Here is an 18275-nt window from a genome sequence, read left to right on the forward strand (position 1 = left end):
TCATGTGTTGAATGTAAGTGTAGATGTACAGTACCTGACACAGAGAGAAGGAAGACAACTAATCCACTCGCTGCTGCAGTTAGACTCATAGCTGCTCCTCTCATCTCTGTGAGACTATAAAACATGTCAGATTAAATAATGTTCACAGGAGGTATACAGAATCATTACATCAATAAACTGTTTCTACTCACAGTGAAGGAGGAACCATGTGTTGAAAGATGCCTTTCTGTAGCAATGAGCAGAAGACGGAAATCAGGCTGTTAAGAGACTAGATTTCCTTCCTCTTTAGACGATTAATATGCATGATGAGCCAAACCCCAGTAACACCCACTACACAACAAAGTTTTGTTGTTTTAAAAAAGTATACACGTTAAAAGAAATTTGTTTCACTGCCGATATAACACTGACACCAGAAAAGAGCATTTAAAGGTGACCTATCATGCAAAATGCACTTTTGTACGTCTTTTCTACATGAACATGTGTCCCCGGTGTTCCAGGGAACTCACCAAGAGTCAGAAAACACAACCCTCTCTATTTTCCTCCATACCCAAATCTCTTAAAAAGGGGCTGCAACGGATCTGATACAGACTGATCTAGATTTGAACACTTCTATGACGTCACAGAAGTGGCGCTACGGCTATTGGGCCAACTCCACCAATCAGGAGGAGACAGCAACGGACATTGCCGTTTGAAAGCGCTGGAGACGCTGTAGTACATATTTCAGGCCACCAGATGGTGCTGTTCTCACAGAATCAGCCCATGATGCAAAGACATTGTTAAATTGAGCGAAATGAGGAATGGTTAAAATGCATGATCTGTTTGGTATTTTGAAAAATAAAAAGTATAAATATGCCTTATATAGGTATGGTCCTACACTATGTTATTCAAATATAGCATGATAAGTCCACTTTAAATTAAGAACAGAATAAAAGTTCATCTCTCTGAGCACTGAGGAAGTCACACAGTCTGCAGGTGTAGTGAAGGAACAGGAAGGCATTAACCTGTGAACCATGAGGCAGTTTTACTGAACAGGATGAAGAGAACTGTATTAATTATAAGAGAGAATGGAAAATGACACATCTTTGTTCTTGGTATTTCTTATCTCTGTGGTCAGGTTGCATTTGCTTGCATAGAAATGCAGAACTTGGAGACGTGGGAAACGTACATGCCTCTCATGAACCACTCTCACATGGACTGGAAGGACAGACAATGTTTGATATGATGTTGATTAATACACAATAGTTTAAATTACTTTGGCTTGTTTAGGTGGATCAGTTAGAAAAGCAGTGTGCAGAGGTGTCTTAAGTTTGACAGAAACTTTCAAATTAAAATAAAACTGAACTCACAGCAAGCAGCTAAATGAATCACTTACTATCTGCATGTTTAGATACCACTGGAGGTAAGAGAGGAAACACATGTGTTTGTAGTTTAGGTTTCCTGAGCCTTTAAAGCAGACAGTGGAGGGAGCTCTCTGAGTGATGAAGCCTGAATGTGTCATACTTAAGATCCCCCACTAGAGGACAGTGAAACATCAGAAACTGAATCAGGACCATGAGACCACATCTTTCTAACATCAGACACCGATAGATATTTTAAAATGGTATGAGTAAAGCTATCTAAATGAATAAAATTCAAAAGTAATACAAAAAATAAAAATAATGACATACTGTATATGGGAGATCTACAAAAGCAGCACTTATTTGATTTTGTTGTATTGCTAGCTTATAATTAAACATTATATAACGCAAATTAATGAAGAGTTAAACAGAAAATCTGAAATCTAGAGATTTTTAAACTTGATATTTTCCAAACACTCGTCCGATGGTCCTTCACTTGTTGAAGAGCTGGCTGTTGATTCATTCTGATTTGAATCTTACACTGTAACATCAAACAAGGTCTTCTTCTAGTGAGCTTATGTCTCATTTTGTGAAAATCTAAACTGTACATGGAGTGAAATGTGATGTGTTTAGGCTCTCTGTTTTAAATAGACTTAATTGGCTCTGTCAGCCAGGGCAGTTATTAACCAAGACACTGATGAGGATTTTTAAAAGCTATTTATTATGTGCAATTAAAAAAAACAATTTGACGAGACTTTTGTAATATCAACAACTCTGCATATAACAAATAAGCATGTACACATAATTGAAGCAGTAATATAGAGCACCTGACCATCGGCTGGTCTTAACGATAAATCATGTTTGACACCTCGACATGATTCACTTCAAGCTGCCAGCAGCTCATTCTCTAAACCTACAAGCTGCTGACTCCTATCTGCTGCTGCTGCTGAAAACTGACTATACAAGCTTTAAGAGTTGAAGGTGAATATTTCCACTTTGCACACATCCTGCACAGCCTCGCTCTCCACAGGGACATTTCAACGTCCTTCTTCTTTGTTTCCATCAGGTGAGCATCTGAGGAAAATCACAGAGACTTTGTGTAAAGTTACAGCTGGAACTGTGACTCTAAATGTGGAGTGGGCCTGTTTGATCTGATGCAGGAGGCTCTAACCTGAGTGGACTTCACACCATGTCTCCCTGCTCCTCTGTGTCTTCTGTCTGTGCTGCAGTGTGTGAGTCGTTCTGATACTCAGGATCAGAGTCCAACTGATGAAGAGAGAGAAGACAAAATTAGACCCTCGTTCATGAAACCTGCATATACTTTAAGATTTTATAAAACATTTTTCATATTTTAAAGTTGATGCCAATTATTTCTTGACTAAATGTGTTGCTGGTTTCAACTCAGGAAGTTGTCTTTAAAGCAAGGATTCTATTAATATCTAATAATAAAATAATACAATTCAATAACATGCTTTAACCACCAGGTGCCCCTTTCTATCAGCTGTGCACCGTTATGGTGTAAATACAGCCTATCTACCAATTGGATCAAATATAAAAGTCAGCCGAATTAGTATTGATACTGCGAGGAGACGTAGTGTGTGAAAAGAAATGTAAGATGTTGTTTAATTGTTTATATATTTAGGATCCACGTCACGTTTTCAGTTTTGGCGGCAGTTCTTCCTGTTTGTCTACAAGTTTTCTAATCAGGGCTCTATAAATAGAGAACTACGGCAGATATGTAATATTTAATGCAGCCGAACCGTGTATTACAATGCCCTTATGTGATGACTTTCAAAGAGAAAATCAAGCACACTCGGAATAAAGTATTATTTTATTTTTTAAAAATGTTTTAGGATTTCACATCGAATAAACACCATTTCCCAGCGTGCATTGCGGCTAAACCATCCAAATCATCGAGCTGAGGATCTTGCTTACATCTGTTTCCGGTATCGTTTATGGCAGATGTATTTTGTTATACACATATTCCTTCACATTTCAATTTTAATTTACATTAAAGTATTTCGTGAGGCCTTCTAACATGTTTTTAAATATAACTTTGGTTGTAGTTGAAGAGTTTGTAAATTAAAATGAACCGAAGCTGTTGCCTGACAACGCAATCGCACAACGTCACGTCCGTTAATTCCACATCCACCTGGATTAACATCGATTTAATACATTAATGTAGCCTTTGTTTCTGCTAAAAGAGGTGTCGACCAGGTGGGGAAACAAGAAAATCGGCGTAATCGAGTGTGACCATTAAAAAATAAATCATTATTATATTAATATTGACAATAACAACCGACCGTCGGGGTAGCATTTGCTTGGCATTTCCGGGTATTTCTCCACTGGTAAACATGGGTTAATTATACCATGTAACTGTCACGTTTGAAGGGACGAAATTGTGACATCTTCACGTCTCCCAGCATGGTAAATCGTAACATGTTCACGTCTTGCCGTGATACCGGGTTGGTTTAAACACAAGTTCTCTTCACATTGCATCTATGAGCCACAGTATAGCTTTGAGGAAGGGGAAATGTTGTCAATAGGTCCGCTCTCTCTCACCTCTATCTCTTCAGGTTCAGGTGCTTCAGTGTTGGAGCGCAGAGCTTTCTTCTTCCTGGATTAAGGGCAACAACAAATCCAGATTCTATTTCATAACAGTAAACTAAAACACGAAAGAAGGATGTTTAAACTGAGGAATTTATATTGCTGTACCTCGTCCACAGACTCCGGAGAAGCACAGGAATCAGAATCAAGACCCCCAGAATTGTCCCGATGATATTCACCATCATTGTTGAACTCCCTAGAAACATGAACACATATGTGATATTTCTAACTATAGATTGATGAATCACATAGTCAGTGTGATCCACCTCTGACACCATGGAGGTTCCTCCCTGAACACTGACATGTTGAATAAGCTTGGGTTGCTTCATATTACAAAGTGAATCAGGTCTGGTGAATGTAGAGAACTTACCTGCTACAACACTCAGATGAAAGGTGGAGTGACTACGTCCTAACTTGTTCTGGGCTCCACAGGAATAACTCCCACTGTGTTCAGCTCTGAAGTCAGTGATGTTGAAGATCTGTCCTGAAGCTTTTGGAGAGTCTTCATCCTCCTTGTACCAGGTGTAGTTAGCTGCTGGGTTAGCATCACTGCTACAGGTCAGAGTCACTGAACTGCCCTCCTCTATCTCAGCAGAGGGACTCACTGACACAGAGGGAAGCTTTGGAGAGTCTGAAAGAAATACAATAAATCAACAGAAATGATTAAAAATACATCATGTTGAATAGAAATGAGAGATAGGGGAGCATCTGGAATTTGGAAGTGTATTTTGAGAGTGTTAGAAAAATATCACTCGTCACCGGCTTGGTCTTCAATATCAGGGTACATGTATTCATTATCCTTGGAAGAATGGAAGTATTCCTCACACACAGAGCTGCATGTCACAGATAGTTCCCTGAATAGTGTCTCTGACATGCTTATAGACAAGAGAGTGTTACAGTCACAAGATGGAGGAATATAAAGCAGTATCCTGGCCTTAGTTCAGATTAGCTAAAACCCACGTAAGCAATAAACATGACAGTCATTGTGTCTATCTCCATAGAGACTGAATCGTCATGGTAATCGTTGTCTCATCATATTCCTAAAACAGTGTGTCCTGACGCTCTTCTATCAAACATCCGGTTACACACACCGCTAAGCAGGGCCTTGTTATCATGTGCTACTCTGATATTAGAAGAGTACATTCAGTGTTTTCCCAGCTGACAGGTATAGAGCTAAAAAAGAAAATGTTGTTGTGTATATATTTAGTTTTCTGTATTACTGCTGGTTTGAATACCCTGTCGCTGCTCTCCATCTCATTGACCTACAGCAGCAGACTGTGAACAAAGTTCTGATTGGTTGATGCTTTTTAAATCATCTGGGTTTTACTCACATGTCACATCAATAGAGATGGATTCAGATCTTCTACTCCCCAGCAGATTCTCAGCTCTGCAGTAATACTGTCCAGAGTCAGAGAACTGGATGGAGCTGAGGACAAGACGTGGTCCTTCATTGACAGAAGAAAGACTTGCATTTCGATCTTTCCACCAGGTGTAGCTAGCTGCTGGGTTAGCATCACTGCTACAGGTCAGAGTCACTGAACTGCCCTCCTCTCTCTCAGCAGAGGGTCTCACTGACACAGAGGGGAGCTTTGGAGCATCTGGAGATTCAGAGAGACCCGGGTCATTCACAATAGTATGTTTTAAATGTTAACATGGCTTTCTCAGATGATGCATTTTGGATTAATGGATCAATTTGGATTAATCGATATATTTTTAGGTAATTATTGTCATAAATATCCTTTAAAAAAACATTTTAAGTATCTTAAAATCACCTTAAGCTATTAAGAGCATTACAACAGACTGTGAATGTGAAGCTATAGAGCTGAAGAAAGTAGTAAAGATCATATAAATATTCTCCAGCAAAGGAAGGACAGATTAAAGCTTTAAAACAATGTTTCACTCACATTTCACATCAACAAATATGTCTTTAGATGTGTTCGCCCCCAGCTTGTTCTCAGCTCTACAGTAATACTGTCCAGAGTCAGAGGACGGGATGGAGCTGAAGACAAGACGTGGTCCTTCACTGAGAAGAGGAACGTTACGATTTCCATTCTTCTTGTACCAGGTGTAGTTAGCTGCTGGGTTAGCATCACTGCTACAGGTCAGAGTCACTGAACTGCCCTCCTCTATCTCAGCAGAGGGACTCACTGACACAGAGGGGAGCTTTGGAGGATCTGGAGGAGAAGTGTGAACAGTAAATATTTAGAATGTGTTGCTCACTAGATTAGCTCAAAGAGTATCTACATTATTGAACGCTGAATGAACTGTAGCTGCATTTTGGACTTAGAACATTATTTGACAAAATGCATGTTTGTCGGATTGAATCTTTGTCCAAAAGGTGAATATAATTGAAGTTGTATTATGTTAATGAATTAATATGTTCTGTAAATAACTGTTCACGTGTATTTATTAATTGTTATTAGTCATAATAAAGTAATGATTTGTCATTGGTTAAATGCCGTTTAGTGTATCACTTAATCAAAACTATTAATACTCCGGAGTCATGGAATTTAAGGATTTAGAGATAGCCTTGTAAAGTTAATACCAGTAAATATTAGTTAAATATAAAACTATTGAACAGTCGTTTCTCAATGATGTCATCATTAGCAACTCTATAAAATGTGATTAGAAGATACTGCCAGTTCACTTTTCGTTACCCACTTGTTCCCTGGATCCCATGTAATGTAAAGCAAGCTGAGCTGAAGAAAGTAGTGATGATAAGTAACATCTTCTCTAGAAACAACTAGACAGATATAAGCTTGTTATCTTTAGATAAACTGTCTTACTCACATTTCACGTCAATACGGATGTTTTCAGATGTGCTCCTCCCCAGCTTGTTCTCAGCTGTACAGAAATACTGTCCAGAGTCAGAGGACTGGATGGATCTGGAGACAAGCGTTGGTCGTTCACTGAGAAGAGGAACGTTACGATTTCCATTCTCCTTGTACCAGGTGTATGTAGCTGCTGGGTTAGCATCACTGCTACAGGTCAGAGTCACTGAACTGCCCTCCTCTATCTCACCAGAGGGACTCACTGACACAGAGGGGAGCTTTGGAGAGTCTGGAGGAGAAGTGTTTAAAGTTATTAACATTAAAGGGTAGATATAATGGCAACTTGTAAATGTCCAGAGACACAAAGCAGGAAACGATTTTCACAAACACAATGCAACACATTTTTAAAGCTTTGGAGCATCTGGAGGAGATAACATGAACACATTTCACATTTAATTCCACAGTGGAAGATATTTTAATGAACAATAGTTTAATAAAACACAGAGTGGGTGGTTCACTTGATTCCATCCTTTATCAGAAATCTAAACACTTTGAGGGAAAGTGTTTATCTTTATATCATGGAAGACGTTTTCTTCATAATTCTCCTTTATTCTTCTTTCTAGTAGCATCCCTCGTAGCAAGATTATATTTGATCTATTTTTAAATCAAACAGAAAACCTAGAGCCCTGGTTCAGTGTCTTTGGACACTGCCATGTCTGCTGGCGACCTCTGGTGGGTAAATAGATAAATGAGTGCAATGATGATATATGTTATACTGTATGTTAATGTTATTATGTTAGTGGAAGACTTTGAGTAAACTCACACACTGAAGGAGTCACTCTCCAGCCATCCTGACCCTGAACCACTGAAACACAGAGCACATCAGAAACTAGAATCACATTCAATCTATAAAATGTTGAGAAATTGCCTGATCAGTACTTTCAACAAAGAATGTAAAATAAACATTTTACAAACTTTACTGGGATAGAGCAGAAAAACACATGTGAATTCCTTCTTAGGCACTTTGAAACCAATGATACTCTTTGACTTTGTTTCTTAATCAAACCAGGTAGAACAGAAGTCTACACAAAAAGGCTATGCTCAGTTTGACAGTCAGGGCAAAGGAAGATTGGAAAATGCCTTCATATAAATGAACAGTGAATGATTAGCGATCACATTAATTAGAATAGTGTGAGATTCTCTGAACAGTTTCCTCTCTGTTCGCTCTGTGGTCAGGTTGCTGCTGAGGTATGGCGACATGAGAGAAGTTCAGACAGTATGAAATGACTTTGTGAGAAAAATATCCCTCAAACACTAAAGATTAATAAAAAACGACATTTTTTTATAATCTTAGAAATAAAACAAAGCAAAGGTTTTCACAGCGTGAGGAGGGAACAATATTCTCAGTTTGCAAATGACGTTGACCAACACAGGAAAGATCTTTTTAACAAGTAAAAACTTGGTAACATCTAAGTGTTTCAACAAAGCTATAAAGAGGAGGAGGGGAGGCGTGTGGTGCAGTGGGTTGTCTGTAGGTGTTGGGATCAGGGGGTCACAGGTTCAAACCCCACTGCAGTCAGCATGTCGTTGTGTCCCTGGCACACTTCACTCCAAATCGCTCCTGTGGGGATTCCCCACAGTATTGAGTATCTAAGTCGCTTTGGATAAAAGTGTCTAACATGTAATGTAAAACATACATTTTGAATATTTCTGGAAAGTTTGCATTTCATCCAACCCTGATCCACTTATTTCTACAAATGACCTGATTCAACAAGTCCCACATTTTCCCAGAATCCCCTCTGTTCATGTGATGAATGTAAGTGTAGATGTACAGTACCTGACACAGAGAGCAGGAAGACAACTAATCCACTCGCTGCTGCAGTTAGACTCATAGCTGCTCCTCTCATCTCTGTGAGACTATAAAACATGTCAGATTAAATAATGTTCACAGGAGGTATACAGAATCATTACATCAATAAACTGTTTCTACTCACAGTGAAGGAGGAACCATGTGTTCAAAGATGCCTTTCCTCTGAAGCAATGAGCAGAAGATGGATATCAGGCTGTTAAGAGACTAGATTTACTTCCTCTTTAGACGATTAATATGCATGATGAGCCAAACCCCAGTAACACCCACTACTCAGTAAAGTTTGGTTGTTTAACAAACAATACACTTTTCTTAAACTAAATAAACTCTGGTTAAAGACCCGTTTAGCTACCTACACTGACTCCTGAAAGAAGCATTAGAAAGGATTTAAAATGATCAGGGTGAAACAGTTAATCTCTCTGAGCACTGAGGACGCGACACAGTCTGCAGGTGTGAAGGAACAGGAATGCATTAACCTGTGAACCCATGAGGCAGTTTGACTGAACAGGATGAAGAGAACCAAATTAATTATGAGAGAGAATGGAAAATGCCATTTAATTTCTCTTGGTTTGTTTCTTCTCTGCGGTCAGGTTGCTTCTGTTTCAGAGAAATGCAGAACTCTGAGACGTGAGAAACTCACATCCCTGTTAGTGTGAACCCAACATGAACACACACATCACACACATAATCAAGTGGACTGGTAGGTTTTGGACACACAGTGTTTAATGATACGAAAAACACATTTTCAATGACTTTGGATGTTTAGATAGATCAGTTGAGTTAACTGTAAACATATGTCCAATGTTTACATTTATTAAAACACTTTAATATTTGAAAAACAACCTCACAGCATGCAGCAAACTTTATTATGAATGATTTGCATGTTCAGGAGGTAAGAGAGGACATCAGTACTTTAGTAGTTTGGGTGAACTGACCCTTTAAAGCAGACAGTGGAGGGAGCTCTCTGAGTGATGAAGCCTGAATGTGCCTCACTTAAGATCCCCCAGTAGAGGACAGTGAAACATCAGAAACTGAATCAGCAGGAATGTCCGAATGTAGCAGGATAAACTGTTCAGCCCTATCAACACTGGGCAACCTTTCTAAAGAGGGGTCAGTGTCAGTGTCGCTCTTGCTCCCTCTTGCTCTTTGGCACGAATGCAACTTCCGGGTTCCGTTTACTTGCTTTCTCCGCTGGCACCGGTGAGTTTGCGGCGGTGGCCGCCGTTTGTTGTATGCTTAGCATGACAAGTAGCATACATACTAAATGTTTATTGCTGGTTGTAGACCCTTGCAGGGATCCTGCAGCCCATGTCTGCTGCCGCTGTTGAACAAAGCTCTCCTGCTGTGTGTCTTAACTTAGCCTGATCAGTAGGTACGCTTTTTTCTTGTCTCATCCTTCCTGAATATTATGAATGTAGTATTATTATCGTAACATCACCTGCGCTGGAAGCCTAATACAGAAAGACGGCTGTTTAGCCTCAACGTCTGTGCTTCAGCGATACACTGCTGCCTGGCGGGTGTTGCTCTTGGCCTGCATCGTCTGTATTGCCTCTTTGTGTCACTGTGCATTACACTACATGACCACATTTTAAACATTTTTATAGTGGACTGTTCGATTAATTTCTGTTTATGATTAGTTGTTTAATTGACCCTGTTGAGTTAAGCTGGTTTTTTATATTTATTTCAATATTAAGTAGATTGTTGGGTTAATTTTCTTTTGTTTAGTTGTTTTCTACCCTGTTCTAAACTTGTTTTGTTTATTTTAGTCGATATTAGTTATATTTCTTAGTATTATTGATTTCTTATTGTCTTTATACTGATCTTATGTGTTGGTTTGTGTATTAATTTGTTTTGACTGTTTGCCCCAGTAATGTGTTTTGTTGGCCTCTCTTTAGTTGCTGAGAGCCAACGGTGTGTTGGCTCCCCTTGATGTTGGTGTTCCTTCGTGTGTGTGAATGTTTAGTGATCACGGGTAATTTACTTTGTTGGGATCCCTCTCACCCCTCGTCACCTCCATCCACTGGTCAGCCTCAGCATCCCTTAATTAAGATGTCCCCCTGTATTTCCAGTGTGTATGATGATCTTACTGTGTTTTTTAATGATATTTAATACTTGATATTAAACATGTGATGAATTGGAACCACCTCACCTGCCCCTCAGTATTAGGAACCTGAGAGCCTTATTGGTGCTTTGAATAATTATTTCCTTGGGTGAAATTCCCAAGGTGGCGTTGTCTGGCTTTTGGTTAAATGTAGATCTTAAATAGGATTTCAAACAAACACTACCACGTGCCGCCACATTAACATGTTATGAGTTTAACCATTTCTACTCAGGTGTGTTTCTGCCAAATCAGAATATGAGCAAGAATACCTGGATTAAGACAAATGGATGCACGAGAGGATAAAGGGAGGTAGGAATGGATGGTGCAGTGAGTTTCCATAGAAGTGCTCTGTATTATGATCTGTATTTATTGTTGGCTGTGCCTGACAACACGTGAAGTCAAGTTACAGAATACTGTCCATATGTAAAAGATCCAGAAGAGGATCATACCTTTGACACTTGAAAAAGCCAGTTCAGTCTTTGTTCCTGGGTCTGGTCGTCCGCTGACTAACCACCTGCCAATCTGACTTCTTTCTGTTGTCTCTAATATATGCCTGTGTATGTTTGCTGTATACTTGTATGGAATATTTATGTAAAGTGTCAAAGCTTTTAGAAAAGCTAAATATAATGTGGATTAAAAAGAGATGTGGATGTGCATTACCTGGCAGAGAGAAGGAAGACAACAAATCCACTCTCTGTTAAACTCACAGCTGCTCCTCTCGTCTCCGTGTGGCTTCAGTGACAACATAACAAAGAAGTTGATTGATGTCCACAAGAAAACCCTTCATCATTAAAAGAAAGGGAGTTCAGGAGACCAGTTTGTGGTAAACAGAGCACCTCTCCTCACTGACAAGAGAACACACATCCTAATTTCTTCCTTTATTATAAAAGCAGCCAAACTTCAAGATCTAAAACCATGTTCTGTGAATAAATCTCAACAATGCAAATTAAACAAACTACTAATGCAAATGAACATCACTTGATATTATTATGAAGCTGCCTGGACAGTTTCATAATGTGTACAGAAAGTCACATCTCAACATGCTATCATTAGTGTGGACAAGAGTTACGGCAATTTCAACCTTTATTGATGAACTCAAACCAGAACAGAACAGAAGGAGAGAAAGGTAAACACATGAAGTACAGAGCAAAAGACTAGGGTCAGAATAACAGGTGTAACAACAAAGCAAAAGAGACGAATGCAACAAGTTGTGATGGTTATGAACTTAAAGAGTAACAAAGAAATTAACTTTTTAATTGGTGATAATAGAACTTTTATATTTACATAAAAAGATGGCAGAATAAGAATGTGTGAACATTAAGGCCGTACACACACCAAAGATAAATGTACTGTACAGGCTCTTGGTAATGGTTTTCCATCAGTGAAATACGGCTCTTTACTGACACCTAGTGGCAGCAGAATGAAACTGCACCAACATCAGCAAACGCATGTTCCTCTCCAATATCCCAACGTGCTTTAAAAAACATTTATTTTGTAATGGATAAAAAATAACATAAACAATTAGTGGTTGATATTTCAATGTAGACAAGAAGAAGAACATTGTAAACAAATAGTATTTGAATAAAGTTCATAAATGTACAAAACAATGAAAATTGGTTTTTCATCAGTAAATTATAACTCTTTAGTAATATGCACATTTTCCAACAAGCCAGCAGTTAGGGATCAGATCTCTTGTTGCAACATCTCTACATTTTGTAATTTATTTGTGGCAAAAATGATGTTAAACTAGAAATACTTACAATTCAGTACATTAAGCTGTGAAATACTTAACAACATCTTTACATTTGAGCCATTCAGATTAATAAAAACTAGGCTGAAAACTCATCGCATCATTCTTGGAGAGGTCCGCCCTGAGACATGTTTTAAAAAAAATCCACATCACCCTGTGTGAATAGAAATGTGATTGTAAAAAAACTGAAGTATCATCCTTCAAAGTCAACGCCTGCTGTGTTTATCTGGATTAGTTGACCGTGCTGTACAATGCAGCTGGATCCTCTCCAGAGTCCTGACCTCTGGTCCTGAGAGATCAATGATGTATTTCTTAGTGGTAATAATAATGCAAAAGGAATTAAACGATGTATGAATAATGTTCCTGTGTGAGGATCTGCTCACCTCGGGGCAGCACTGCTGAACTTGACGGCAGCGTACTCCGGGACATCCTGTTGCTCCGTGTGTCTGAGGGGCTGAGCTGCTCTCATGTTGGAGTAAATAGGGTCTTCCCGGTTGTCGGAGAAGTGAACGCTGGCATACTGAAGGTCCTCCTGCTGCTCCGGCTGATCAGGTACACACTGCAGGGAGGAAAACACTTTCAGGTACACATTTTTATATTAATATGTATTTCATTTCCAGAGGAATGGACCCAGGACAGAAAAGGCCAAAGCAACAGCAGCTATGGTAATGATGGGAACATATCCCTGCTTCATCGACTTGATGCTTTATGACAGAAAAGATTAAAGGATAAAAGATAGGAAAACTTCTGGATGAACTTGAAAAGTACTCACGTCTAAGAGGAGAATCAAAGAGATTGTGATAGAAATTAACTTTTTATAGAAGGATGTAAAAAGAGCAGCAAGAGGTCCTTCTATGTCAGATCAGTTTTCTATAAGAACTTAAAGACCATGAAATATTCCTCATTATAAAATGAGAGTGATATGTTTTATTTTGTACTAAATTAATTACACAAGTATCTATTCTCACCTCTTCCCTGTTGTCCGCTCTCTCTTCAGGCTCAGACGAGTCTCTAGAAGCCCTCTTTCTTCTGGTTAGGAGAGTTTATGAAGAAACAGAAGATCACATGTTGACACCAGACAAACAGACTTTTAATGATTTAACAAACAATGATTAAGATGATCAGATCTGCTCACCTGATCCACAGGAAGACAGAGAGAGAAATGACAGCCAGGAGAACAACAGGGATTGATACAAAAGAGAGTAGCTTCTGTGATCCTGAGAAACAGAGATCAACAGAGAACAGACAGTTAATACAGCTGTGTTTCCCTAATATGGATACAAGGACCCCTAGGGGCACTTTGGAGTATTACAGGGGGTGTAAGACTTGTCTGCAAAGTCCTCCAACTCAAACGACCAAATAGGTCGATTGTTCAAGCGCTTAATACAAACTTTAATCACGTTTTAAAATGTTCGACCTCTAGTGCTCCCGTTGAATGTAAACGCTCCGGAGGGTCGTATATTCACAAATAACCCTCTCTGTAAAATCCTAAATTGTAGGATAGTTTGGCCATTAAAATGCTTTTTTATTAGATTTCTAGCGAGAAGTGTATATTATACTTTTAGAATCCACGTCCAGTCGATATGTAGGATCTATAGTTTGATAGATATTACGAAGATGATTTGAGGTATGCGGCAGCCTCCATGTAAAGTTACGGGTTGAAAACAGTATTTTCGGTTTCAAAGTTTTCATAATAAAACCAATGATCAAATGATTTAACAGTGATATCTGCAGTACTCATCCACTAAAAAACATCAGTTTATCCTTGTTAATTATACGACATTTATTGGTTTAAATTGTGTCCAATGCTTTTGTGTTTTTCCCATAGGTTTTTCTCTTTCGATTCTGAGAGACACCTTTCTTTTTTCAGAGGTTTTGATAGGCTAAAACATCGAACTACACCCATAATCCTGGATGTTTTAGCCGCAATGCACATCGGGATATGTTGTTTATGCAATATGAAATCGGAAAATATATATAAAAAAACTGGACCCGTCCAATTCCGTCCTGCCTCGACCATTACTGGTCAAACGCACCTTCACTTTGGACTATGTGACTGTTGCCAGCATCCATAGTAAATTAAGAATCAGTGATCTACTTATTTATTTGTGAGCGACTAAAAGGCCTTAGGCCTATTACAGCCGTATCCTATTGATTGATTGATTGATTGATTGATTGATTGATTGATTGATTGATTGATTGATTAATTCCAGTTTTGGAAAGTCTGCCGTCGTTCCATTCCATTTTAAAGAGCTGTTTGAAGCTCGGCGTAACCTTGCGCACTGCCACTCCAAAATCCAATCACAGAGCTTGAGGACTAATCACGGGGTTTGTAAAGCAAGGCGGATGTTGTAGTCCCAAACGATAGCTGGGGATTCTGGGTAGTGTAGTGTCTTCAGAAACTCTGTAGTGTCTAAACTCCCAAAAAACTATTTGTTTCTCCGAATCGAAGGTTAAGAACACAAAAGCATTGTACACAATTTAAACCAATCAATATTGTGTAATTAAGAAGGATAAACTGATGTTTTTTAGTGGATGAGTAATGCAGATATCACTGTGTAATAATTTGACAGTGAGGGGAATACTTCCGGTTTTATTTTGAAAACTTCGAGACCGGAAATACTGTTTTCACCCCGCGAGGGTTGACGCTAACTTTACATTGAAGCTGCCGCCTCTACACGTTATCCTGGCGAGACCTCAAATCTTCTTCGTAATATCTATCAAACTATAGATCCTACACATCCACTGGACGTAGATTACAAAAGTACAATATACACTTCTCGCTAGAAATCTAATAAAAAAGCATTTTAATGGCCAAACTATTCCACAATTTAGGATTTTCCAGAGAAGGTTATTTGTGAAGAAACAACCCTCCGTAGCGTTTGCAATCAACGGGAGCATGTTGTACATCGCAGGTTCAAGCGGCCGAGATGGGTTTTATCCGCAGGGTGGCTGGTGTCTCCCTTAGGGATAAGGTGAGAAGTTCGGTCATCCGGGAGGGACTCGGAGTTGAACCGCTCCTCCTTCGCGTCGAAAGGAGCCAGTTGAGGTGGTTCGGGCACCTAGTTATGATGCCACCTGGGCGCCTCCCTGGTGAGGTGTTCCGGGCACGTCCAGCTGGGAGGAGACCGAGGGGTAGACCTAGGACCAGGTGGAGGGATTATATCTCTTCGCTGGCCTGGGAGCGCCTTGGGATCCCCCATTCAGAGCTGGTTGATGTGGCCAGGGAAAATAAAGTTTGGGGCTCTCTGCTGGAACTGCTACCTCCGCGACCCGACCACGGATAAGCGGGAGAGGATGGATGGATGGATGGATGGATGGATGGATGGATGGATGGATGGATGGATGGATGGATGGATGGATGGATGGATGGATGGATGGATGGGAGCATGTTATTTCTTACACGACCGCTAGAGGTGCTCCACTTTAAAACGTGACTGGGTCGTATTAAGCAGCTGAACAATCGACCTATATGGTCGTTTTGTTTGGAGGACAGGCTGCTTTATTTTCAACCTTACTATTTCTAAAAAAAAAAACTATAATTTGTTTTAAAAGTAATGTTAATAGAAAAAGACTTGTCCAATGTTCAAGAAGCTGAAAAAAATGCAAATAAATTCATGAGATTGTTAGTTTTGTGATGAAAGGGTGATTATACTCCATTCATTATTTCCTTCTCAATACCGATGGAATATCTCTCAGCCTGAGGGCACTTGCACTCGGCATAAGCTTAAAAAAACAGACACAACTCTCACTCTGAGTACAAAGGGAAAGACTGCACCCCATACTGAATCTGGACCCTCGGGACAATTATTTCCTTATGCGAAAGAAAGGAAACAACCTCTATCCCGAACCGGAAAGGTACATTTGAACATGCACTCCTTTTCAGCCTCCTACCAGACAATGTGACTGAAAACAAACAAGCTGATAAGTGTGTGGTTTAAGATGAACGCATAAAACTTACCTGCTCCAACACTCAGATGAAAGGTGGAGTTACTACGTCCTAACTTGTTCTGGGCTCCACAGGAATAACTCCCACTGTGTTCAGCTCTGAAGTCAGTGATGGTGAAGATCTGTCCTGAAGCTTTTGGAGAGTCTTCATCCTCCTTGTACCAGGTGTAGTTAGCTGCTGGGTTAGCATCACTGCTACAGGTCAGAGTCACTGAACTGCCCTCCTCTATCTCAGAGGGACTCACGGACACAGAGGGAGGCTTTGGAGTATCTAGAGGAAATACAATAAATCAACAAAATATTACAAATACATCATGTTGAATAGAGTATTGAAATGAGACATAGTTATTTGTGTGGGTGCTTCTGAAATATGGAAGTGTTTTTGACTGGTTTTGAGCTTAAAACAACAATTATTTTGTTTACATATATTTAGTTTCCTATATTACTTCTGGTTTGAAAACCCTGGACATAGATTTGGGAGCCGATTGTAAACATGAATGGATTTTCATCATCTCCTGTAGCTGACTCACTGAGACAGAGGGAGGTTTTGAAGCATCTGGAGGAGATAACATGAACATATTTCACATTTAAATTCCACAGTGGAAGATATTTTAAATGAGAAATAGTTTAACCCTTAGATGCCCGAGTGACTGGACCCTACACTCTTCCATAAGTGGGTCAAAAAGGACCCGTTTTAGAATAATATGTGTTTTTATGCTATTTTTGTCATTTTTGTTAAGAAAAATCACTTGTATAATATTTAGTATTATATTTGGGTTCACATTAGAAATATTTTATATTTAATTTTTCACTATTTATAATTTTAGAAAGATTTTTTACATTTTGAAAAAAACGAAATTCCATAGAAAATGCATGCGGGTCATTTTTGACCCAGTTATGGAAGCTTGGGGTAGAAATACAAAAACTACAATTTCTTTAAATGTATAACATTTACATTTTCAATTTGAATGTCATGATTTCCAAAACATGTTTGAGGAATAGCTGGAATATGAAATTATATAAAATGTAATTAAAAAGATACTTCATGAAAACCACCTCACCGGGTCGAAAAAGACCCACTTATGCATCTAAGGGTTAATAAAACACAGAGTGGGCGGTTCACTTGATTCCATCCTTTATCAGAAATCTAAAAACTTTGAGGGAAAGTGTTCATCTTTATGTCATGAAAGAAGTTTCCTTCATAATTCCCGTTTATTCTTCTTTCTAGTAGCATCCCTCGTAGCAAGATTATATTTGACCTATTTTAAAATCAAACAGAAAACCTAGAGCCCTGGTTCAGTGTCTTTGCACACTGCCATGTCTGCTGGTGACCTCTGGTGGGTAAATAGATAAATGAGTGCAATGATGATATATGTTATACTGTATGTTAATGTTATTATGTTAGTGGAAGACTTTGAGTAAACTCACACACTGAAGGAGAGGGGAAGTCCTCATATCCCTTTAAAGCACAGGAATAACTGTCTGCTGACTCATATCTGAAGTCTGCATAAGGAGATGTGTCTTCCTTCACTTCCTGTCTGTTCTTAGACCAGATGTAAGAAGTATGACCAAGTGGACAACTGCTGAGACACTGAAGGTGAGTAGACAATCCTGATCTGCTCACCTGCAGCTGGAGATCTGAATAAAGGTGGAATTTCACAAAAAAAACATCAATCAATCAATATGTTAAATATAGAAATTAAAATAACATGTTAAATATCTCAGAAGGACATTTTCAGATACCTGTGACGGACAAACTGACTGGAATACCCCAGAATGCATCTTTGCTTGTTTTGATCCTGAACTTGTACTCAGCTGAGTCGCTCTCTGTCAGGTTTCTGATTCTCAGAGTGCAGATGTTGTTTTCACAGAGATCCTCTACACGACCTGCATA

The 18275-nt window shown here is 39.1% G+C and overlaps 1 protein-coding gene across 1 annotated transcript in view; it reads right to left on the minus strand.

Moving 5' to 3' along the window:
- Positions 1–1825: 1825 nt before the first annotated feature.
- Positions 1826–18275, minus strand: part of LOC307045237 (B-cell receptor CD22-like) — a 32694-nt gene continuing 16244 nt past the window's right edge. Inside the window, exons 3-10 of the mRNA XM_079690761.1 lie at positions 6735–7004; positions 5849–6118; positions 5276–5542; positions 4315–4575; positions 4053–4140; positions 3900–3954; positions 2509–2603; positions 1826–2411 (exon numbers count right to left, since the gene is read on the minus strand). Of these exons, the coding sequence (XP_079546887.1) occupies positions 2520–2603; positions 3900–3954; positions 4053–4140; positions 4315–4575; positions 5276–5542; positions 5849–6118; positions 6735–7004 (1295 nt within the window). The 3' untranslated portion in view covers positions 1826–2411; positions 2509–2519. The remainder of the gene's footprint in view (positions 2412–2508; positions 2604–3899; positions 3955–4052; positions 4141–4314; positions 4576–5275; positions 5543–5848; positions 6119–6734; positions 7005–18275) is intronic.

This window comes from Notothenia rossii, assembly GCF_949606895.1.
Source record: "Notothenia rossii genome assembly, chromosome: 1".
Taxonomy (NCBI): domain Eukaryota; kingdom Metazoa; phylum Chordata; class Actinopteri; order Perciformes; family Nototheniidae; genus Notothenia; species Notothenia rossii.